This window comes from Littorina saxatilis, linkage group LG9, assembly GCF_037325665.1.
Source record: "Littorina saxatilis isolate snail1 linkage group LG9, US_GU_Lsax_2.0, whole genome shotgun sequence".
Taxonomy (NCBI): domain Eukaryota; kingdom Metazoa; phylum Mollusca; class Gastropoda; order Littorinimorpha; family Littorinidae; genus Littorina; species Littorina saxatilis.
Window position 1 is genome coordinate 1782301 of NC_090253.1, and position 25518 is coordinate 1807818.

A 25518-nucleotide genomic window follows, 5' to 3' on the forward strand; every position below is an offset into this window, starting at 1 on the left:
CTTTGCCACGAGCGGTAGACTGACGAAACTGGGAGTAGGTGGTCTGGGTGAAAAAAGCAGTGCGTTCGGTTTCATTCTGTAAGTTCGACAGCTTGACTAAATGTTGTTATTTCGCCTTACGCGACTTGTTTCATTTTTTAGATAAATATCTTTGATGACGTCATATCCGGCTTTTTGTAAAAGATGAGGCGGCACTGTCACACCCTCATTTTTCAATAAAATTGATTGAAATTTTGGCCAAGCAATCTTCGACGAAGGCAGGACTTTGGTATTGCATTTCAGCTTGGAGGCTTAAAAATTAATTAATGGCTTTGATAATTAAAAATCTGAAAATTGTAATTAAAATCATTTTTTTATAAAACGATCCAAAATTACGTTCATCTTATTCTTCATCATTTTCTGATTCCAAAAACATATAAATATCTTATATTCGGATTAAAAATAAGCTCTGAAAATTAAAAATATAAAAATTATGATTAAAATTAAATTTCCAAAATCGATTTCAAAACAATTTCATCTTATTCCTTGTCGGTTCCTGATTCCAAAAACATATAGATATGATATGTTTGGATTAAAAACACGCTCAGAAAGTTAAAACGAAGAGAGGTACAGAAAAGTGTGCTGTGCAGCACAGCGCAACCACTACCGCGCTAAACTGGCTCGTCAATTTCACTGCCTTTTGCACGAGCGGCGGACTACGGTCATTGTGAAAAAATGCAGTGCGTTCAGTTTCATTCTGTGAGTTCCACAGCTTGACTAAATGTAGTAATTTCGCCTTACGCCACGTGTTTCTTCATTCAAAATGAATACATTTCTTTTAAGTATGCTTTCTTCTAGGCAATAGACGAACTCCGGACATAACTCTGTCGGGTTTGTATGGGTTGTGAAAGAGTGAATGCTCTTGCTTTCTATTGAGGCAAGCTCTCTACGCATGCCTCTTGTCCACTTGTTCCAGACACACCCCTCACTATTGGCTGGCCTGTAGCGTCACGGGAGAAAGTTTGACTCACCAAAAGCAAGAGTATGCACTCTGTCACAACCCATACACACCCGACACTTATTTCTCAACATTGTCTATGTCCAGAAAAAAACTGTGTTCGGGCTGTGACCCCCCCCCCCCCCCCCCCCCCCCCCCCCCCCATCAACTGACCAGGTCTCATGGAGAGAAGCTGGGTGAGAGTTTTGTAGAACATGGATTGACACTGGTTGCGCAGAGCTGGACTGAAGTTTGGACCCACCTCCTGACACTGAAACATGGACAGTACCAGATGTGAGGCATGGACAGTACCAGATGTGAGGCATGGACAGTACCAGATGTGAGGCATGGACAGTACCAGATGTGAGGCAGGCTTTCAGCAGTACAATAGAACATCCCTTTAAGGGCAGGTAATATGAGCGTTCGCTTGAGTTTGTGTCCCTATTATTTCTCGTTTTATTACTGTACAATTATGTTCAATTGAACAAGAAGAGCAAACGCTCGATCGAGTCACTTTCGCAGTTCTGAATATTATATGAGGCATCAGATGGACAGGAAGAAATTGCTATTCACAACACAATACAGATGTAAATAATTTGATGTAAAGAATAATCCTATAAAGTTTGAATCAAATCCGATGAATAGTTTCAGAGATATGATATTTCAATTTTTTTCCTTCAAGACATACCTGTGACCTTGAAAAAGGTCAAAGGTCACCAAAGCAGACGTCAAAGTGTAGAGGTCACTGGGAGTCACGTTCACATAAAATTTGAGCCCGGTCACTTTTATAGTTTCCGAGAAAAGCCCAACGTTAAGTTGTGTGTTGCCGAACAGAAAAGGCTAGTTATCTCCCTTGTTTTTCTGATAACGTTCGTAAAAGGCTACAGATGTAAATACTTTGATGTAAAGAATAATCCTACAAAGTTTCAATCACATCCGATGAACTTTGTCAAAGATATAAAATGTCTAATTTTTCCTTTGACGCTGACCTGTGACCTTGAAAAAGGTCAAAGGTCAACGAAACCATCGTTAAAGTGTAGAGGTCATGGGAGGTCACGACTAAACAAAATATGAGCCCGATCGCTTTGATAGTTTCCGAGAAAAGTCCAACGTTAAGGTGGTGTCTACGGACGGCCGGCCGGACAGACTAACACTGACCGATTACATAGAGTCACTTTTTTTCAAGTGACTCAATAAAACCTTGTTTAAACCAACCTCCCTTTTACGACAGTCTTTTTCTTCTTCTTCGATAATGGGCTGAATCTCCCACATTCAATCATGTTTTTGGACGAATGGATTTCTACGTGTATGACAGTTTTTACCCCGCCATTCAGGTAGCCATACATTGCTTTAGTGGGAAGCATCCTGGGTATTTTTGTGTTTCTATAACCCACCAAACTCTGACATGGATTACAGGATCTTTTCCGTGTGCACTAGGTCTTGTGCTTGCATGTACACACTAAGGGGATAAGGCACGAGCAGGTCTGCACACAAGATTTGAACTGACGACCGTTCGATTAGGAGGCCGATGTCTTATCCACTAGGCCACTGCTCCTGTCCTATGACCTTCACAAATGTTAAGAAAATCTGGCCTTAAAAAAGGAGGGAGTCTCAAAATGGAGTTAAATGTATGGAGGTTATGAACAGAAAATCTTAAAAAGCAGGACCTTAAAAGGGAGGATCTCTCTCACACACACGCACCCACCCACACACACACGCACGCATGCACACACACACACACACACGCACGCACGCACGTACACACACACACACACGCACGCACGCACACACCCTCAACCCATCCCACCCCCAACACAAACTCACACCACTTACATGAGGAATGTCTTTCGTTGCCTTGATAACCTTGAAAAATGTGTGGAGCAACAGAAACTGAAGAATTGTCAGGGGCACGCTCTGTTGCACCGTGGGATTGACGGCAGCCACACGAAGCAAGGGAACTAACTGCTGGCTGAACTGGTCTCTATGTTTGGCCGAGTCCTCTTTGTCATCATCTCTGAGAACATATACGTTGGACATTTTGATCTTCTCAATCCAAAGGGTCCGGTATCAAGGTTTGTGGGAATTCCACTCAAAAGCTACAGCATTTACAGCATTTACAGCATTTACGGCATTTACAGAAATTGTGCACAAGAATACAGGGCTGTAAGCAAAATATTCTTGGTTGTTTTTAATTTCATTAACATTATTATTTGACAAAAACATTGGCTAGGTACATAATTTAAAAACCTGTAGAGCCCAACAAGTTGAAAATATAAAAGATTAGTAAATGTTCACCTGCATAACTTGAAAAGATCAGTAAACGTTCACCTGCGTAACTTGGAAAAGTCAGTACCTTTTTTTCCCTGCATAACTCAAAAGTATGGTGTGCAACTTATACTGTGTTTTCCCGTGAGTTATAACAAATACATGTATGCTACAGCTGTACTCACTGTTGTACGAGGTCTCCTCTACCCATCATACAGTCCATGCACATCTCAGAAAACTCCTTCACAGATTCTCCCTGCAACTGTCAAACAGAAAAAAAAATCCATCATCATCATCAACTCTTATCATTTGGAACATACCATATTCATCATCATCATCATCATCATCATCATCATCATCATCAATCATCATCATCATCATCATCATCATCATCAACACTTATCATTGTGAACCTATACCGTATTCAGAAACAATGCCACCCCCCCCCCCCCCTCCCTCTCATCACCACACCCAGCACCCTCCCTCCCCCCCAGCAAAGTTTCTCTCAAGGTCAACTTAAAATGCTGACTGAGAAGGTATCCATGTCCCACCCCTGTGGCATGTACAAGACTTGTCATTGTACCAGCAGTGGGCGTCTTCAATCTTGGGGGTCTTTAAAGGGAGGTTCCACTGTTCATTTCTTTGCCCGCGGCCCAGGAAATCCCCCCCCCCCCCCCCCCATACATACGCTGCTGACGAGTGTAGAGAGAGTGTTGGAGCGAAGAAAGTCGTGGTACTTGAGGCGATGACAGGTCTGGATAAACTTGGTCACCATGGACAACACCGCTCCTGACTTTTCCTGGTCTCTGCACGCCCCCACCAGTAATGACTCCTGCACACACAAACATTCACGCTTTCAAGAATAAACAACGAAGTTGGCATTCATCCTTAATATTTCCATTTAAAAAAAGTCTGATTTTGAAACTCTTCTTCATATCATATTGCAAGAGGGACACAGTGAGATGACTAATCTCAAGTATTACCCAGTAATTAGGCCTAAAAAAAAAATAGGTGTGGTTACGGTAACCCGACCTACCCTATTTTTAGGGGCCGATCCTATAACTTTTTATTACATTTGTCAAAAAAAAAAAAAAAAAAAAAAAACGAGTGCAAAAAACGCAATGAAAGCGAAAGCGCCCGTGTCGCACACTTATTTCCCTGTCAAGTACCGGAAAGTGGGTCATAAGGCGCGACTTTTTTCCTCGAGTTCGACCCCTGCATCTTGTATAAGAAGCGCCTAATCTGTGTATGAAATACGAAAAAAATCAAAGAGACCGCTTGAGTACCAGTCAAACAACTTGTGATAATGCATGTTTCAGCTACTAGGTACTGCCCTGCCTTTGATCTGGCCGCACACACAGATTTCCACTCTGTTAAACTCGGTCACTGACCGGTCACTGACCCCGATGCAGGAAGTGTTTCCTCTCTCAGATATGACAGAGGAACCACCTCTCATGGCAAAAACTGGGTCATTGACCCCTGGGAAGAAGGTCGTGTCTTTTAACAAGGCCACCCAGCTATCACAATGCCTTTGGTCACTGACCGGTCACTGACCCCGATGCAGGAAGTGTTTCCTCTCTCAGATATGACAGGGGAACCACCTCTCATGGCAAAAACTGGGTCATTTTGGTGTGCCCTATTGGCCCCCTGCGTCCAATGGGTGACTGGATTACAATTTTTTTTTTAAAAAGAAGGGGGTGCGTCTTAGATAACAAAGCGCCTTGTCACCCGGAAAGTACGGTAGGTTTAATTTGTACACATTAGAAAAAAAAGTTTAAACCAAAAAAAAAAGTGATTGCCTACCTACCTACCCTATTTTTTTTGGCTATGTTACCGTAACCACACCTATTATTTTTTTTGGCCTTAATTCCTTTAAAAATAACATTACAACATGCAATAACAAGCATAACATTTCTTGCAGCATTGGGAAGAGTATAATTATGAAAGAGTTCCAGCTGACGATCTCATGGAAATCCCAAATATCTGCGGGGTGGCCGACCACAAGAACAAATTAATCAACCATTCAACCAACTCTCCCACCCACCCACCCAACAACCCAACGGGACCATCCACTAAACAGGTTTTATTACAGGTGCCCTTCCCAAGAAACTATCAACATGCAGAGAAGTAAAAAAAGCTGCGCACAGTAATACTAATAGATAGACCAGGCATAAGAATGGCTGAGAGGAAAAACCTCTAGAGAAAAAACACATTTAAAGACGCCTGAGCAATTTGAGAATATAAAACGCTTTATATAAAAAAACTTTTTGTTTTCCTCTGAAATTTCATTTCTAAACCTTTAACATTAACAGATTTGAGGATCATTCCCATGCCTGATAGATAGATAGATAGATAGATAGATAGATAGATAGATAGATAGATAGATAGATAGATAGATAAGATTTCATATAGTCCTGTGAGGTTACCCTCATGGAAATTGAGGTGTAGTGCGTCGCTACCCATAATATTTAGGCCAACAACAAAAAATAGTCTGTTTACGGTAACATAGGCAAAAAAAATAAGGTCGGTAGGTCGGGATTTCCCCCCCCCCCCCCCCCCAAAAAACATATTTTTAAGTTATTTTGCCAAAAAAACTAAGATTTTTTAATTTTTTTTATTTTATTTCAGTTTTATTTTTTTAATTTTTCCCAAATGCCAAAAAAAGTCTAGGGTCGCGCGAAAAAATAGGGTCGGTCGAAATACCGTAAACAGACTTTTGGGGGGGGGGGGGGGGGGGGCCTTAAAGCAAAAGCTCACTCACCGCCCTTCTGCACACATCGAACAACGCGTCGTCTTTCCTGTCGTAGGCTCTGCAGATCACCGCAGCAGCCGCTGGAAACAACATGCTCTCTGCCTGCAACACAAGTCAGACAGTAAGACCCCTTTAATACACTTATTTTTGTTGAGAGCATCCACATTTTCAAATGATTACGCCCCTTTAATTCACAAGTCAGAACGCCCCTTTAATACACTTATTTTTTTTGAAAGCATCCACATTTTCAAATGATTACCTTTTTTAATAAATCATCACATTAAAGGCACAGTAAGCCTCCCGTAAACCATCACAGAGCTCCCCGAGCGTCTAAATACAGTACAAGCATACTTCCATTTGAACGCTCACCGAACGGGAACATCCTGGCTGCTTTCTGTCGAGCGTGAGACATTTTCAAAGAATTTATTTTTGTGGACTTGGCCCTGAAGAACAATGGCGCCTCGTTTTTGCGCTAGACCTAACTTTTAAAATCTAAATAATAAATTGACAGCTTGTTACACAAACATTCTTTAATCATAAAAGAATTCGTTTTTCATCAAGACACGATCAGAACAATTCGAAGTTGTGAAAGTTTAAAAAAAGAAAAGCCCGGAAGCAGGGTCACGCAAGGGTCGTGGCAGACGACGGTTTTATCAGTGCAAATCGCCGTTCCTCTCAACAGTCAAAAGCCATCGCTAGAGTTCTTGTGAACCACAGCCGTTGTTTCGTGCATAAAAAACGTGCTATTGTAGATAAGCTCACGTCGAGTCGCGTTCAAATGACTAACTATGACTACTGCATTGTGAAAAGGGAAAACTGGATCACACGGGTTCACGATGGCTCAGGGGTAAGATAAACCACGCAAAAATAAATTCTTTGAAAATTGTTCGCTCTTTACGGAGGGCACCTAGGATGTTCTCAATTGGTGAGTGTTTAAATGAAAGGGTGTTTGTACTGTGTGTAAAAGCCTGACCGTATCTGTGATGGTTTACGGGAGGCTTACTCTGCCTTTAACATCCATCGAATTTTCTGAGAAAAAAACAACTCATGCAAGGATACTGCTAGGATAAACTGTATTTTCTTTGAGTAAATTTGCCAAAATGACCATAAAAGTATCTGTAATTCTTCTAAATTTAAGGCAGTCCTTGACATCCCACCTCCCACTGTAAGAAAAGTCTGGCAGATCTGCCAAACTGACGATTAATTCATCGTTCTCAACACAACTGTTTTTACTAAGCCATCTAGCCAAACTCGTCCAACTAAACAAAAAACCAAAAAAATCTCAAGAAAGAGAGCACAGCTATAGACATAGATAACTTTAAGACGAGAAACTCGGGTGTGGTGTACAACAAACATAAAACTGCCATCATATTCCTTTTATACACAGCATTGGAGGCGCAAATAGTCAACTCATAATAATTAAGATTAGGATATAATGTCAAAACAAATCTCTCTGCGTCTCACTCTCTTTCTCCCCCCTCTTCCCCCCCCCCATCTGTCTGTCTGTCTCTCTCTCTCAGCTATGCACGATTCATTAAAGGATTCCTACCAGAGCTGGATCAGATGTTTGCTCCAGAAGATGGCAGAACAGAGACAGCGCAACCTGCTTGCGTGGGACGGTGGAAGCCAGCAATGGATCTGTCAGCAACAATTAACATAATTTAAATCATTTTGAACTAATTCATCGTTATCCTGACTGCAATGATGAGAGATGTGACAGAAAGGAGAGCAACAGACAGACAGAGACCGATAGGAAATATGTGTTTGTGTATGATGGTTGGTGTCCATGGTTTCTGACTGGCAGTATGAAATATGTGTTTGTGTATGATGGTTGGTGTCCATGGTTTCTGACTGGCAGTATGAAATATGTTGCTGATTGAGATAGAGATGGAAAAAAAAAATTTCACAACGTGTGTGTCTGCATATGTGCATGAAAACATGCTCTCATGTGTGTGACTTCAATTTTTAACACATACAATTTTCCCCTCACAAAGTCTTCAAGATAGCTTGATTGATATCGACTCTTACTCTCCCTCTTGTTTCACACCTAATTTTCTCAAAGCTTCAGAGGTCTTTAAAACAGAGAAACCTCAGTAACTGAAACTTCAGGCCTTTCTTGTTGCTCACTCACTTCCAACTTTGGTCCAGAAGTCCTTGAGGTCATCCATGTCATCGACCTTCCTGGTCATCTCTTTGGCAACCATTTCCAGCATCATTTGCTGAAGTTGAGGCGTCTCCACGCTTCTCTGTTTCACAAAACACAGACAGGCTTTTAGCATGAATGCTCATACTACAGGGGAACCTCCCTTTTAAGAACCCCCATTTTAAGACTCCGTCCCTTTAAAACCTTATTTATTCAGATGTTCTATTCATAGGCTGTGTAAATGTGCCCCCATGTTAAGGCTGTGTAAATGTGCCCCCATGTTAAGGCTGTGTAAATGTGCCCCCATTTTAAGGCTGTGTAAACGTGCCCCCATTTTAAGGCTGTGTAAACGTGCCCCCATTTTAAGGCTGTGTAAACGTGCCCCCATTTTAAGGCTGTGTAAATGTGCCCCCATTTTAAGGCTGTGTAAATGTGCCCCCATTTTAAGGATGTGTAAATGTGCCCCCATTTTAAGGCTGTGTAAATGTGCCCCCATTTTAAGGATGTGTAAATGTGCCCCCATTTTAAGGCTGTGTAAATGTGCCCCCATTTTAAGGCTGTGTAAATGTGCCCCCATTTTAAGACTCCCCCCCTTTTCAGACCTAGTTTTCTCAGTTGTTTGTTTAGATTTTAAAAGGGGTGTTCCACTGTACACAATATCTTTCGACAGAACTTTTATTCTTCTTCTTCTTCTGCGTTCATGGGTTGAAACTCCCAAGTATACTTGTGTTATGCATGAGTGGGTTTTTAATGTGTATGACTGCAATTTAGGCAACCACATGCAGATTTTTGGGGAGAAAAAACTCGTATAAAATTGAGTCCCGTTGATACAAGCTTTGCTAACACAATCTCAGGTTTAACAGAAGGAAGTGTTATAAGTTGCTAGGGCTAGGCCCATTTCTTCTTTCATTGCTAAAAATTATTGGCTTATGAACAGCCGAACATTCAGTTTGAGGTCGAAGCAATTTGATGGTTATTTCTGAACCATTGAATCTAACTTTACAGGTGAATGTGACTTTTTATTGGCAGGAAATCGCGCAAGCTGTGTGCCCTGAATGTTGGAGAAGAGTAATTTTCCTTGCAAAGTTTGCAGAATTGAATTTGGTCCTTCTTGATAAAATTGATTTCTAAAGGGTCAAAAAAAAGTTTTAGGTTCGGGAGAAAAAAAATAGCGAATCGGGAACAAGGAACTTTCAATTTTTTTCTCTCATTTTCTTTATTTAAATTTGGGTCACTTCCTCCCAGTGGAAAGCTAGCAGCAACAGAGTAGCGCTACCCAGGTGTCTGCATGCTTAAGTGTAATCAGCCATCTGCACTTATGGCAGAATGACCGAGGTCTTTTACGTGCCACAGTGTTGACACAGGGGTGGAACATGGATACCGTCTCTGAGTCTGCACATAAAGTTGACCTGTGTCAGTCCTGGCCCGGATTTGAACCTGCAACCTTAGGATCACAAGTCCAGTGCTCTACCAACTGAGCTACTGGTCCTCCCCAAAAAAGGCAAAGCCCTCACCCTGAACAACTGCAGAATATGCTCGTAGTTTTTCTTGCCCAGGATCTTGGCGGCCCCCCAGTGAGCCTTGAGGTAGGCCTTGTCCACCAGCGACTGAAACAAAGAATGATACTATTTAAGTCACTGTATTGAGAAATTCAAATACATTCAGCTAAATCAATAACTCCATAAGAACCTGCTGTAGCTGAACCCCCAAAGTTTGCAAGAACATACCAAGAGATAACAGCGGCCAGACCCCATCACAAACAGCTCTCCACATCTGACGGGTGTCTAACCCGCGACACAAAAGAAACTATGAATAGCTCATGCTCTAGACCAGCAGACAACTAAGTCAGCGCTGAGCAGCTGCTGTGAAAGGGTGTACTACTGCGTCAACCTGGCATAAATATTCCCACCAAATGCCTCTCACCTTGTCTTTGTTCCGACACGCCAGCAAAAAAATTAGCCTGTCAGGTGTACACTCCTCCCATCCTTTGTCCAGGTCCTCCTTCAGGACAGGCCACACTGTCTCGCTGAAGACCTCGAGGGTCAGGCAACCAATCAGATCCATCAGAGTCTGCGTGACCGTGGGGCGGATGTGGCTCTTCTTGCTTCCCACTGTTAGCAGCTCCCTCACTACTGTGCCCAGCTGCTCACCCTGGTGAGTTAAAGACAAACAACACCGATTGAACAAAGTACAGTTAGCAGCTCCCTCACTACTGTGCCCAGCTGCTCACCCTGGTGAGTTAAAGACAAACAACACCGATTGAACAAAGTACAGTTAGCAGCTCCCTCACTACTGTGCCCAGCTGCTCACCCTGGTGAGTTAAAGACAAACAACACCGATTGAACAAAGTACAGTTAGCAGCTCCCTCACTACTGTGCCCAGCTGCTCACCCTGGTGAGTTAAAGACAAACAACACCGATTGAACAAAGTACAGTTAGCAGCTCCCTCACTACTGTGCCCAGCTGCTCCCCCTGGTGAGTTAAAGACAAACAACACCGATTGAACAAAGTACTGTTAGCAGCTCCCTCACTACTGTGCCCAGCTGCTCCCCCTGGTGAGTTAAAGACAAACAACACCGATTGAACAAAGTACAGTTAGCAGCTCCCTCACTACTGTGCCCAGCTGCTCACCCTGGTGAGTTAAAGACAAACAACACCGATTGAACAAAGTACAAAACCAGATGTCTCTCCCTGACCTTCTGACGTTAAAAGTGAAACAAAGTTCGAGAAGACATCTTTGTGCAAATAATGGTGTCACATAAACATTCTGTCGCTGCTCCTGCATGTCTCTAAGAAACTGATTTTATTTTTAGAATTAAGTTTGTATTGGTGAATTCAGCATATCAGCTGGAGAAAATTACTTATAAGGCCACTGCTAGGCTTTGCATGTATTGGTATTGTATATCATTAAAGAATGGTGATACAGTGGAGTTGACTGGCTTCAAGCTTGGCTGACTCAAGTTCTGGCTTTACACAAGAATTACTGTGCTCATGAAAGTAAATATCATCTGTTTGGGTTAGGCCTGAGGTATTTTCCCTATGAAATATCTCACAATCTACAAATTGTTTCATGTGAATTATGATGGAGAATTTGAGCAAAACCTGAAACAAGTTTCTCCCCAAAATATTCAATCTAAATTATACTTAATTCCACCTCAAAATCGTTCAGCTTAGTTTGTTGTTGGTAGCATTTAGGTACAAAGGACAAAATCAGTTCCTCGTCCCATGTCTCCAAACTGGTTTCATTCAAGATGCAGACACCCTTTCATTTATTTGTTTTCTCTTCAGACCCCAGAAAAGATAACGGGCGTACCTAATATTGATCAAATTCCTATGTCTCCCACTCCCCCGTTTGAAAGGAATACCAACAACAACCACATTCTCTTAAAGTCACAAAGTTTGTGTCATCTCAACCATCTTTATTTGGATGCAAATGTTCTGCATGAAAACACGGCTTTTGTTTGTTTGTTTGTTTGTTTGCTTAACGCCCAGCAGACCACGAAGAGCCATATCAGGGCGGTGCTGCTTTGACATTTAACGTGCGCCCCACACAAGACAGAAGTCGCAGCACAGGCTTCATGTCTCACCCAGTCACATTATTCTGACACCGGACCAACCAGTCCTAGCACTAACCCCATAATGCCAGACGCCAGGCGGAGCAGCCACTAGATTGCCAATTTTAAAGTCTTTGGTATGACCCGGCCGGGGTTCGAACCCACGACCTCCCGATCACGGGGCGGACGCCTTACCACTAGGCCAACCGTGCCGGTATGAAAACACGGCAAACTCACCTTGAGCTTTCTCTCCGACTGAATGACAGCACCGTAAGCAAACACACGTCCAAGCAACTTGTTTCCCACTTCCTGTAAAACAGAGAAAAACGCACAAAATTAAAAGTAATCTGCCAGCTGTATAATTTGTAACTGTTTCTAACTGCATTAATTTGCTTTGAGCTTCTTTTTTTTTCGGGGGGGGGGGCACGATTTATAATACTAAATATTGTCAAAGGTCAGTGCCCAAGACAACAACGTGCTAAAATATACATAAAGTGCTCTTGAGAATAAATCAACAATGGAACTAGAACCTCTGTGTGAAGATGTTTCTCAGCTGGTAATCCTGACAGTTATTTTCCAAAAATCGTCTACTAGTCAACATAATACATTCTTTTTTCAAAAACATGCTGATGGAAGCTCACGATTCACCACCGCCATGTTCGCATTCCATCACTGATGAATGGCCACAGCTGTTTGCCACAATGTTTTAAAGGGGTACACCTCTCCAACAGCCAATGAAAAACCTGAGTTATTTCTGGAATTCATCAACTAGTACTGTTGCACAATCAACAGCTTCATTCTTACCGTCTTTGGGTCATGTGCCGAGACTTTCAGTTCTTCTGCTATGACCTCCAGAACCTTTTTGACTTTGATGTCTTTCGTCTCCCTGAGAAGCTGCACAAAACATAATTCTTATTACTAAAGTCTATATTCTATATATGAAAACATCCTTCGTTTAAATCATAAAAACATCAATTTTGGGTTATGCAGTATTCTGAGCAAACCTTCCATTTGGTTACCTAAAATAAATTAAGTTCTCACTTGTGTTTATTGATTTCTTCATTCAAAACTTAATTACACTCTTAAAGTTTTAGGTAACTTGACATAAGTCAATGCATTATCGACAATTCACCACAACAGTGTCCCTCTCAAAACTACCAGATACATTGTCTTTTTCAATTTAAAAATATCTAAAACAGCCGACGGCTGAAACTTTAAAATTCTGTTCTTTGAGAAATTGAACTTGGAGACAAAAGAGACTGACTGAATTTCAAAATCAGAATAAAATACAACAAGAACGGTGCGTTTATGGCAAATTTAATTATGGGGAGACTGCTAATTATGTGTAGACAAGGAGGTTCTTCTAGGAAATGGTCCGTTTTGTCAATACACTGTAAATAAGTATAATTGAACCTTATACAAAGTAACCTTCGTTTTTTTTTTTTAGTTCTGTTTCTAACACAAAGCTGACTGACTGACAGTTCAAACTTGAAAGATATAATATAAATTATTATCTTCACCTTGGTAAGTGTCACAGCGTAGCCCACCCGAGCAAACTTGCGACTGGAAGCCATTCCACGAACCAAGCGCTGCAGGCAGTACTTCTCTTGTGAAGCGTGACCTTCTGCATCCTGTAATGGAAACACATGCAATTCAAATTTATACAAAAATGTGTGTGCAATGTTATTCCCAGACACGAAAGACTATAGGTCAGTTATTGAGTTAATTGGACCTAGATTCAAAATATTCAGGGTTTAGCCTGGGAGAAAAAGGCAATGGGACATTTGTCCCGCTCAACTAAATTCCGATGGGACATTGTCGAAGGCAAGAAGCGCGAGAGGCCTGTACGCGTTTTTGACCAAAGATGCAAAATGGTGCAATATGGTGCCATCTGATAATTAGCCACTATATCGTGTTATCTGTGTGTGTGTGTGTAATCCGATGTAAAGTGTACATTTGGTGGCGCAGTGGTACGTAATCTCGATGCGCCCTTTAACGCACTGAAGGGAATTGTGATGGGACATTTTCAGATTTAATGCGCCAATGGCGCAGGGCGCACAAGAAGATGAAACCCTGAAATATGTATCGGTCAAAATGTCCTATCGGTCAAAATGTCCTGGCTTCATTCATTGTAGTGGTGTCCAAAGACAACCCCCGTGTCAATACTATCGGACATTTGACTGACCTGGGATCAGAACAATGCGTCAAATTAAAAATTATGCTGAAATGACCCAAGACGGAGGCCTGGGAACAACACTGTGTGTGTGTGTGTGTGTGGTGGAGGTCAATGGGGAGTGGGGGAGACGAGGGGAGAGACGAGGGGAGGGGTCAATTTTTCCGCTTTTTAATAGAATCCTTTCTCTTTTTTCCAAAATGGTTGTTCGTTCAACAAAAACCAATTAATTCTTAGTAAAAATGAGGAAAAAATCCACGTTTAGCCAAAATATATATGACAGAGAAACTGTTGACAGTCATTCTACTGCTACCGCTAGTCCTAATACGCTTAAATATGGTAACCCTGGCTGTAGAAAATCACAACTCTTCTCTTACTAACTCAGTAACTGAGTCTTACTCTTAGTCTTACTCCTAGTCCTCATAAAGTCGTATATATCTTGCAAGTTACATTCTGATTCTCATCATTCTGGCTTATTACGCATCATAGTACAAACTTGAAACTACTATAAATCTTCAGTGCAGGATCGAGTCGGCTGAATCAATATCACTGATCAGCGTACATTATTGGCCAAATCTTTCTGCACATCATCATGTACAAACTAAACATAAAATAGAAAGCCAACGACACTCTTAGTCTTACAATATGAATAATGAATGAGAGAGAGAGAGAGAGAGAGAGAGAGAGAGAGAGAGAGAGAGAGAGAGAGAGAGAGAGAGAGAGAGAGAGATTCTTGCCTGTTTTTTGTTTTCCGCAAGCCGGTTGACTAAGCTTTCTGCAGCCTTCACACGCTCATTATCGTTGCCTTCTGCGAGTTTCCAAAAGAGATCCAGCAGAACTTTGTCGACCTTATGAGCCACCTTTTTCTTCTCCCCAGATCCAAAACAACGTGGTTCATCGATCTCCATTTTGTCTGAATACCATGCGCTTCCGGAAGCTGAGGTAAAGCTTAGTAAGGAAGATCACTCTGCGCACCATGCTGACACAGGCGCACAACGCGAAATTACATTTAATTTTCAGTTTTGTTTGTTGGGTTTTTCGACATCTATCACCCACAAAATGTAAGGTTATTGTCCCAAATGAAATTGTACAGAGAGAACCGTGATGCAGTCAGTGGAACCTCCCTTTCAAGACAATCAAAACTTAGAAAAACAGGGAGTCTTAAAGTATGGGTAAATGTAGAGGTTACATGCCAAGGCTCAGTCAATATTAAAATATGGGTAAATGTAGAGGTTACATGCCAAGGCTCAGTCAATATTAAAAATAATGGTCGAAGGTGGCGGATCATGAAAAATACGAGCTTCAGCAAGCTTTTTCATGACCGTGAGCTGTGCCCCTGTATTCCACTGTAGTGTGTTCAAACCTCGGTAAAATCATAGTGAAAAGTTTGACCTTGAAATGGATCGATTCATTCTGTTAACTTTATTTGCATGTTTAACTTTAAGGGACATATTCTGTCTTGTTTTCTGTGGATATTTTGTTTGTTACTTTCCCGTTTTGTTAGTGCTCCATTGGTTTTGTTTATGTGGGATAATATAATCTTTGCCTGTGCGTGTATTGTATGTTTGGTCGTTTTCTTTGCCTGTGGCATGTATAGTTTGTTGGTTATGTTTGGTCGGTTTCTTTGCCTGTGCGTGTATAGTATGCTTGGTCGATGTATGTATTGTAAAGCGCTAAGAGTAGACATTTTTCTAGAATAGCGCTATAAAAGTTTGCATTATTATTATTATTATTATTATTATTATAGTGTCCGTTTGCGTAAGAGGAAAAAAATCCATTAGTGTGTCTGTGAGTGCCAAGACAATGACAGTGGATGATGTATGAGAAAGTTTGTGAATGAGCATGTGTGAGTGTGGGTGTGGAGCATGCCATGTGTGGGTGTGGGTGTGGAGTGGGTGTGGAGCATGTGTGGGTGTGGGTGTGGAGCATGTGTGGGTGTGGAGCATGTGTGGGTGTGGGTGTGGAGCACGTGTGGGTGTGGGTGCACGTGTGCAAGTGTGTGTGCATATTGTCTAGCTTTAAAAATGATGCTCGATTATAGATATACCCTAGCTTCTGCCACACCCTCCAAATGTTGTCCTGCATCAAACACACACACACATAAACATACACACACATAAACATACACACACACACACACACACACACACACACACACACACACAAACAAAAACAACAACATAAAGTCAGCCAAAAGAGGCTTACTAAGATTAATGTTTATTCTCAGGAAGACCGAAAAAAAGAAAAGATGTCAACTTTTCGATCTCTCAATGGAACTAATTCATCATGAAGTTAAACATGACATTTTGATTGCATGGATAAGGTAAGGAAAGGAATTAAGTTAATTCCATAATTAAATTCCTGTGAGGTTTATACCCAGGCTCATGGAAATTCAGGTTGCTTTCTCCCTGGCTGATGCAAGCTGCCAAACAGTATAGCACTACCCTTTCTCCCTGGCTGATGCAAGCTGCCAAACAGTATAGCACTACCCTTTCTCCCTGGCTGATGCAAGCTGCCAAACAGTATAGCACTACCCTTTCTCCCTGGCTGATGCAAGCTGCCAAACAGTATAGCACTACCCTTTCTCCCTGGCTGATGCAAGCTGCCAAACAGTATAGCACTACCCTTTCTCCCTGGCTGATGCAAGCTGCCAAACAGTATAGCACTACCCTTTCTCCCTGGCTGATGCAAGCTGCCAAACAGTATGTCACGATTAGGTGACAGGGATCAAGAAAGGGTCACTCGGTGGGGTGCCCTCTCTTGATCCAGTGCGACAGAAAGCGTCTGTTTTCCGTCACCGGATGCAGATTCTGCTGACAGCGCCAAACAAGCACGAGATTTCTGTTTTTGCACGCATTTCACGGAGTGGTTTTTGCTATCGGGGCAGAATTGTCGATAGCTGAACTTGTTAGGTGACAAGGTTAGTCACGTGTTATTCTCAAGGTTGTCTGTCTGAGACACGGTAACTGGGCACTTGACACCCAGCAGCAGAAGAAGAAGGATCGAATACACAGTTCCTAGAGTATGATGGATTTCACCGAATAGGATATTCGGCACTCTAGAGGAACTTCCACGAGTTATCACCTTCTCACTGCCACATGTTTTGCTGAGGACGAGTCGTCAAATCTTTCCTTCGTTGTGCGATGGTTTTCGCATAAGTATTCGACAAGGGGTTTCTGGATGTTGTTGTCACTGTTGACGAACAGAGGCCATTCCAGGGAGGAAGCGGGTTTTGCTTCCATGAGAGTGCTACATTCATAGGCTGTTTGAGGTAATAAATCATTATTTAACGCTGTTGACGAGTCTGTGTTTGTGGAATGAAATACTCTCTGTTGTTCTCTCCAGGTTAGCGCATAATTTGCTCTCTGTGACGCTAAAATACTAATCTGTATATGGTTTTTGCAGATAGGGAGAGAAAGACGAAAAGACGGCTGTTTTGTTGTTGTGAAAAGTCCATTAATTTTGTGCAGGCCCACGTGCTCGATGAGATATGTAAAGATGACATGTTTAAAGGTGGAGGGTGAGGGGTAGCTGACATGTTTAGTGCACCGATGCTTTCTGTTTGCAGCCTTCGTTTTCCTAACTTCTGTTCGGGCTGCCTTCTGGGGGACCACGCTAACCAGCACACCGGCTAACCAGCGAACCGGCTAACCAGCGAACCGGCTAACCAGCTAACCAGCGACTGGGTGCGGCGCCTGATGCCTCCACAGTTCCCTGCTTCGTCACCACGCTAACCAGCACTTCATTCGACGGAGCAGTTGTGGAGGCTAAAAAGACTAATTACAGGACGTCCACCCAGTGGCGAAAGAAAGCTAAGTGCACCATGTCTTATGCACCCCGTTGACCACCGTTGTCTTTTATGTTATCTGTGATTATACTCGAGTAGGGACGACGTGGGGTGTGTGACACCTGCATGAACTAGCACTTTTGGAGCAGAACAGTCGTATTTTCTTATCTTTACACGGGATCAGCGTGTTACTATAATTTTCTATTTTCTAACTGGCATTTTGTCAGTGACCATTGGTTTTTACGTTTTGTGAACGTAAAAGTACATATTTTGAGTGAAGTCTCGAGGGAGGTGGCGAGTTTTTTTTTACATAAACAGGCGTCTGGAACTTATACTTTTGTTGTCTCTATTTAATTGTATGACTGCGAGAGTGGATCGTGGTGTGGTTAGTTGGTTAGTAGTAACTAACCGTTTCATAATCACCTTAAGTGATATATTGAAACGTGACACAGTATAGCACTACCCTTTCTCCCTGGCTGATGCAAGCTGCCAAACAGTATAGCACTACCCTTTCTCATTTACTTAACTTTTATTTTATTTTGTATTTGTGTGTGTATTCCTGTTTTCTTAGCCCTGTAAGTTATAAATTAAAATAACAAAGTAGTGCTGTAAACATTCAAATCAATTTACAAAATCATTCTCTGCAAACAAAATAATAATCTTAAAGATTAACACCTAATTCCACAAAGGAAAAAAACCCACATACAGCAGTAGAGCATTTGGAAATGGAAGATTGAAGGCAAAGTTCAGCTCACCATCTCAGATCTAGCCAGGCTGTTAGCTGGGATAAAACCAATCCCCCACTTGAACTCCAACAATCAACATCCTTTCTTTCTTTATTTGGTGTTTAACGTCGTTTTCAACCGTTCAAGGTTAAATCGCGACGGGGAAAGAAGGGGGGGTGGGAGGAATGGGATAGAGCCACTTGTTAATTGTTTCTTGTTCACAAAAGCACTAATCAAAAAATTGCTCCAGGGGCTTGCAACGTAGTACAATATATGACCTTACTGGGAGAATGCAAGTTTCCAGTACAAAGGACTTAACATTTCTTACATACTGCTTGACTAAAATCTTTACAAACATTGACTATATTCTATACAAGAAACACTTAACAAGGGTAAAAGGAGAAACAGAATCCGTTAGTCGCCTCTTACGATATGCAGGGGAGCATCGGGTAAATTCTTCCCCCTAACCCGCGGGGGGTCGTCAACATCCTGACCGCTTCACTTTGCAGTGAGAATTTTTCCATGAATTAATGTAATAAAAACCACTATAGCATCACTTTGCAACATTTATTCATAAAAAACCCACTGCATAGGAAGCTGATTGTTGGTATGTGTCTGAGTGGAGAGACGGTTTTATCCCATATAAAAGTAGCCAGTTACATAAAGTAGCCAGTTACATAAAGTAGCCAGTTACATAAAGTAGCCAGTACATGTAGCCAGTACTCGGAGATTTCATGGCCAGATCTGAGATGGCGAGTCAAATTGTTTACACAGGAAAAACAGAAAAACCAGCATGTGAACATGTATCACAGGAAGAATGCTTGGACTAACCAGAGCCAATTCTGCTTCTTCTTCTTCTTCTCTCCGTTGGGACCGGGTTTATTTGATAAACGTAAGTGGTCCCGCGTTGATGTCACTTGTCGATTCCGGATGCGGTGTGTGCCTCTTGGAATCGGGATGACAATTTAAAAAAACCAGCACTGAGAAAGGGCAGGAACTGGATAGGTTGGGAGGCGTTTAAAACTATGTACAGGGGTTGAGGGATTAGGGGTTGCCCACTGGCGGTTGCAGGGGACTGCTACCGCGGAGACGTGAGCGGAACGACTCAAGGCTTGGGGCTGATGTCGTCGTCGTGGGAAGATGGTTCCAGTTGGAGATAGTCCGTGGGAAAAAGGTGTTGCATATGGCTTTATGGAAGTCCTGTTGCTGCCTCAGCCCATCTCCTCTTGTTCTTGCGTCGGAGCTATGGAGATAGTTCTTTTCATCTATGCCGACCATCTTGTGCTTGATTTTGTACAGCATCATGAGGCGATTGTTTTCTCGTCTATTTTCCAGAGTTTCCCATCCTAGGTTGTTCAGCATGTTGGTAACTACGCCAGGCGTTTTTTCGAAGTAGTTGTTATGGGCGTATCTGGCTGCTCTTCTCTGGACCATTTCTAATGCCTGCTTGTCATTTTCCTGATGTGGGTCCCACACTGTTGACGCGTATTCGAGCGTGGGACGAACCATGGTTGTGTAGGTAGCTGACTTCACCTTCATCGTGCATTCTTTGAAGTTTCTTCTGAGAAATCCCACGGTTCTGTCTCCTTTGGCGGTCACGTTCTTGATGTGATTGGTCCAAGATAGGTTTTCGGTGATGGTGACTCCTAAGTATTTGCTCTCCTTGGTAGTTTCGAGAGTCTGTCCATGTAGGAGGATTCATATTCACTTGGTTAAGATGACTGTGCTACACCCACAAAGAGTGGTAAGATACTTTTATTTTTATATTAAAGAGGGTAATGGTAAAAGCAAAAACAGCTGCTTTTTGTCTTACAACCAGCCCTCATTCTAAAGGGATTAGTCACTAGCATGATACATGATAAATCTTAACAGAGATTGAGAGAGAGACAGAAGGAGAGAGAGGGTAACCAGAGAGAGAGAGAGAGAGAGAGAGGAGAAGAGAGAGAGAGAGAGAGAGAGAGAGAGAGAGAGAGAGAGAGAGAGCGAGAGAGAGAGAGAGGGAGAGAGAAAGAGAGAGAGAGAGACAGAAGGAGAGAGAGGGTAACCAGAGAGAGAGAGAGAGGGGGGAAGAGAGAGAGAGAGAGAGAGAGAGAGAGAGAGAGAGAGAGACAGAAGGAGAGAGAGGGTAACCAGAGAGAGAGAGAGAGAGGGGGGAAGAGAGAGAGAGAGAGAGAGGGGAAGAGAGAGAGAGAGGGGAAGGGAGAGAGAGAGAGACAGAGAGAGAGAGAGCAAATAAGCAGAGACAAAACACAACTATCGGGTTCTGAATTAAGCAATTAACACACCGTCACAAATGAAAGTGAAAGCCAAAGTAAATATCAACCAGCAGTTAACACTATTGTGACTAGCACTGCCACGGCGTTTACGTCCTGCCTGCCCAAGCTTGCCACCAAGAAACTTCCCAAAAATCAGTAACTGTAAAGAAATCTGTCTAGCAAGCTTGAATTAAGTCCAATCACCACCAAATTGTGTGTACTAATTCAAAAATGGATGCCCAGTTCAGTCGTGCTATTTATAAGTTTGTCACGCGATTTGTTTTAGCAAAGGGGGGTGAAAGGGGGGTGAAAGGGGGATAATTTGTGTTTTTTAACGTTTTTTTGTGTGTGTTTTATTTTCTACTGCTTTTTTTAAAAGTTATTTTTTAACAGAAAGTATTATAAATAATGTTATAACCAAACAAGGTGTAAAACCTATGAATTAGCTGAAATATTGTTAACATTGTACACAGAAATAAGGAGACAGTACAAAGAAAAAAACAAGCAAATCACGCATTCACTCACAGCATCCTGACTCAAATGAAACAAAACTGTAGATCTAACACTCACCAAATGATGTCTAGGTAATCCATATTGAATATAAGTCACATTTTCACAACAAAGTACCAACTGTACACCTATGAACAATTCCAAAAGGATTTGAAGGCTCCAGCCATCCATTGTTATCAGTGCTGCCACGCCCCCATAGCTCCTGCACGATTCCGAGATACATGTTCGTCTAGCAGTATCACCGCCAACCACGTGTAGTTTGCCGACTCGTACTAGCAACAACGGGACTGTTTCTTCCTCACTTTCACTGCTTGTATCGCTTTCGTGAGGCGAAAACGATACGTCCGAATCATGCTCTACGGGATCCTCTAGGTCCAACATCCGAAGAATCTCCTCCCGAGACAAGGCTCGCCTTTGATTCATTTTTTTTCCTCAAAAACGCACACAAATCAGGCGGATTTGCAAATGGCAGAAGGGGACGCCAAGTGTATCAAGGGAAACAACTCAATTTATTTGCAAGCTTCAAAAACCGGGAAGCAATCACGAGTCGTGTACCTTGTATGTCTAATACTAAAATAGTCGCTTCCCGTCCGTGGGCGTTGCAGCGCTATTACTAATATAGTCGCATCCCGTCACGAAAGTGTTAAATCAGCCACAAGGTATGAATTCATCGTGCCAAAATGCAAAAGGTACCATACTACCAACCATCACAAAAATGTGACAAAGCCTGCAATGACGTCATCAAAAAAAGACAAGGCATTCATATGCAAATGAGATTCATTACCGTCTAAAAAAAAAAATTAAAAAAATCTATTTTTACCCACACAAAAATGCTGGTGCACTATAGTGATTAACTGGTGCAAATATCTGCTGGTCAGTACTACATTACTAACTCGGCTGTTTTCAAATGACAAAACTGGTAAATATTTATATTCTGGCAAAAATTACTTATGACAAAAAATTAATTTAACTGTATCCTGAACTTTCATTATTTAAATTTAATGGAACCACATCGATAACAGTCTGCTAAGATCAATACCATAAAGCCTTCAAACAGGAAATTACGGATGTGTCTCGTGCAATGAAATATATTAATAGCCTGCAGAATACATGCCAGCCTGCATCATATAATGTACTTACAAATCTGGTGGACATGCTCATAAGTATTTAGAAATGTTTATGTATTTTGATGAACAAAATATAAAATTAGATTGCAGAAACAGACCTAAATTTAACAAATAACCAATGATGGGAAGTTTTGAAAGACCGTAAGGTTCAAGGCTATAAGTATAAGCCAGAAACCATTACTACCGGACTTCTACCAACAATCTTAAATCTCCAAACCTTCTTTTTTGGACCTCCCTCCTTCCCCCAACAACCCAAATCCCCCCAAATAACGGACCTTTCTTCCATGCCAAAAAATGATGCATAACAAGAAAACCGCGCATTGCAAGCAGAACAAAACAATTTAGTTCACTCAGAAGACAGACCTATGCAATATTATAATCCTACATAATACACAATTCTAATCATAAACAGAGAGAAAACGAGCCTAATGCAACAAGCAATAACAGACTGCATTGACAGCACTACGTGAAATGTGATCATGCATAACAAATTTCATTTGTAAACAAAGAAAAAAACAAGGAATTGAAAATGCAACAGGTGTCATCAACAACTGGTAAGTTTCAACAGCTGGTGTTATTGTTAAAAATTTACCTTCAATTATTGATAACTGTAAGAGAAAAACCTTACTCTCCAGTCAGATGAGCTTACCTGGCACTGGGGGACCTACAGTTGAAAGCCCCCCCCCCCCCCCCCCCCCCCCAACAAGAAACCCTTGCCTGATGCTTTGAAATTAATCAAAAATCTTAAATTTGCATAGCAAAAATCTCATGTCTTTGGATTCTGAAATCCCCAATTTTCACTGAAATTACTAATAGTTTGCAAAGATGTGGTTTGTATCTACTTTTAAGCACTGAATTTGACACCCCCCCCCCCCCCCCCAAAAAAAAAAAAACCCACCCACCCAACAACAACCCACTTTGACTGGAGCTTTGAAATTAATCAAAACTTGTAAATTTGCGTAAAAAAGGTCTCATGTCTGAAACGCCAAGATCGAGAGTCCTACAAAAAATATGAACGGATGGAATGGCAGTTATTTTGAGCAGAGAACATTGTGCGGTCTGTGGTCCTGCTCGAAAGTAAGGATGGTATTGTGTATATAGTTCAGACTTGATTCCATTGTGATTCAGGCAACGCCTTTCTGCAATCCTTTCTTGGCAAACCAGTCGTCACTCTTGTCATTCTTTATTGCCTGCAAAAGGAAAGAATAAAGATGTGAACATTATGATAGCCTTCCTCACTGCTACCACATTAAAAACTGTGTCTATTTCACCATCATAATCTTGAAACCCCCCTATTATAAACCCCCCCGAATTCAAGACTTTTTCTTTTAAAAGACCTTGCTTTTTCAAATTGTCTGTTCATACCCTCTTTAAATTTACCTCCCATTTGAGACTCCCTCCTGTTTAAGACCTGATTGTCTGAGAGTTTTGGGAGTCTTAAAAAGGGGGTTCAGCTGTAAATGAAAACTTCTACATCAACCCTCTTAAAAAACAACAACAACAACAACAACAACAACAACAACAACAACAACAACAACAACAACAACAACAACAACAACAACAACAACAACAACAACAACAACAACAACAAAGCAATGACAGATTTACATCTGCTCAGCTTTTCTAGCTCTGTGCATTTGGTGTTGGTGGTGAGGACGGGGTGGGTAAGTGGGAGGGGTGTGCAGCAATCTCTGTGCATGCATGTGTATTTGTACATTCACCTGACCCATGTAGAAAAGTGTGTGTGTACGCTTGTGTGTGTGTGTGTGTGTGTGTGTGTGTGTGTGTGTGTGTGTGTATGTGTTTGTGCGTGTGTACGCTAGTGTGTGAGTGTGTGTGTGCGCGTGCATACGTGCGTGCGTTTGAGTGCGTGTTCGTGCGTGTATTTGCACACACTCAAATATGCATGAGTATGGACATGTATGAGTGCATGTATGTGTTCCGTATACATTTGCCTGTACATTCATTATCTCATTCATACATGCGTGTCTGTGCGTGCAAAAGTGAACACAGAGATCTATACAAAGATAATGACCTCATCCAGCAACTCATCAGCCTTGGGATCCACCTGAGACAATTCTTTGAACGCCTCACCGCCCACAAAACAGATTTCATGGCCGTCCTGAAAGCAGAACAATGCTGTTATTTTCCCGGGTGTAATAATGCTTGTGTGCAGTTTTATATTTTGGTCCTTAATTTAACTGTTTGCCTTTATATTTATAATTGTTTGTTTGTATACTTAGTACATTTATTGGACTAGTTGTCAGCCTAAAATATCTATCCTTGAGTTATAAAGATCAATCCATCTCTCTCTTTCACCCTCCCGGACTCCCTAAGATCACCCTCCTACGTACTTACAGGATTACCTCTTCTTAGTTCTACTGTGGCTCTACCAGGGATGCATGCTAGACTGAGCAATCAAAACACACACACACACACAGTACTCACAGGGTCAGACAGGATGACCACCTCCACTGTGGCCTTGCCGGGTGTGTCCAGACTGAGCAATCATATCACACACACACACACACTGACCACACACAGAACTCACAGGGTCAGACAGGATGACCACCTCCACTGTGGCCTTGCCGGGCGTGTCCAGACTGAGCAGTGGGGTCAGGATCTTCTGACCAGCAGCCTCCATCCTCTTCTGGATTTCAGGCAGCTGTTAACAGCAAACAACACACATACGTAAAGCTGAGAAATGAAAGAGAACAAAAAAACGAGAAAAAAATCAAAAAATCTTTTATTCAGTGCTTTTCTGTCAACAGTATAACCTCATCCCAATTTTGCATTTTCCTCCCATACTTTGCGTACTTTGAGAAAAATGAATGTATTTCATGCAGCATTGTAAAATTCCAGTCTCCGCGTTGTATTTTTCTGTTTTACCAGTGTACTGTTTACTTTTTAAAATACAAAGTATGGTGAATTTGCATGAGTTCCCAGGTCTGAGTATAATTCACATCATGACAGGTCTGAGTATTATTCATAACATCATGACAGGTCTAAGTATTATTCATAACATCACGACAGGTCTGAGTATTATTCACAACATCATGACAGGTCTGAGTATTATTCATAACATCATGACAGGTCTGAGTATTATTCATAACATCATGACAGGTCTGAGTATTATTCATAACATCATGACAGGTCTGAGTATTATTCATAACATCATGACAGGTCTGAGTATTATTCACAACATCATGACAGGTCTGAGTATTATTCATAACATCATGACAGGTCTGAGTA

The 25518-nt window shown here is 41.8% G+C and overlaps 2 protein-coding genes across 2 annotated transcripts in view; both read right to left on the reverse strand.

Annotated features, from left to right (window-relative positions):
* The window catches only part of LOC138975038 (myb-binding protein 1A-like protein), a 48008-nt gene extending 33220 nt beyond the window's left edge, over positions 1-14788 (reverse strand). The window contains exons 1-13 of the mRNA XM_070347690.1: positions 14600-14788; positions 13210-13320; positions 12494-12583; positions 11927-11998; positions 10060-10287; positions 9651-9743; positions 8125-8239; positions 7543-7631; positions 6003-6095; positions 3930-4073; positions 3427-3503; positions 2810-2990; positions 1151-1247 (exon numbers count right to left, since the gene is read on the reverse strand). Coding sequence (XP_070203791.1) covers positions 1151-1247; positions 2810-2990; positions 3427-3503; positions 3930-4073; positions 6003-6095; positions 7543-7631; positions 8125-8239; positions 9651-9743; positions 10060-10287; positions 11927-11998; positions 12494-12583; positions 13210-13320; positions 14600-14770 — 1561 coding nt within the window. The 5' untranslated portion in view covers positions 14771-14788. The remainder of the gene's footprint in view (positions 1-1150; positions 1248-2809; positions 2991-3426; positions 3504-3929; positions 4074-6002; positions 6096-7542; positions 7632-8124; positions 8240-9650; positions 9744-10059; positions 10288-11926; positions 11999-12493; positions 12584-13209; positions 13321-14599) is intronic.
* An 8373-nt stretch (positions 14789-23161) lies between these two features.
* The window catches only part of LOC138975050 (glyoxalase domain-containing protein 4-like), a 23842-nt gene continuing 21485 nt past the window's right edge, over positions 23162-25518 (reverse strand). The window contains exons 8-10 of the mRNA XM_070347701.1: positions 24818-24931; positions 24302-24388; positions 23162-23456 (exon numbers count right to left, since the gene is read on the reverse strand). Of these exons, the coding sequence (XP_070203802.1) occupies positions 23391-23456; positions 24302-24388; positions 24818-24931 (267 nt within the window). The 3' untranslated portion in view covers positions 23162-23390. The remainder of the gene's footprint in view (positions 23457-24301; positions 24389-24817; positions 24932-25518) is intronic.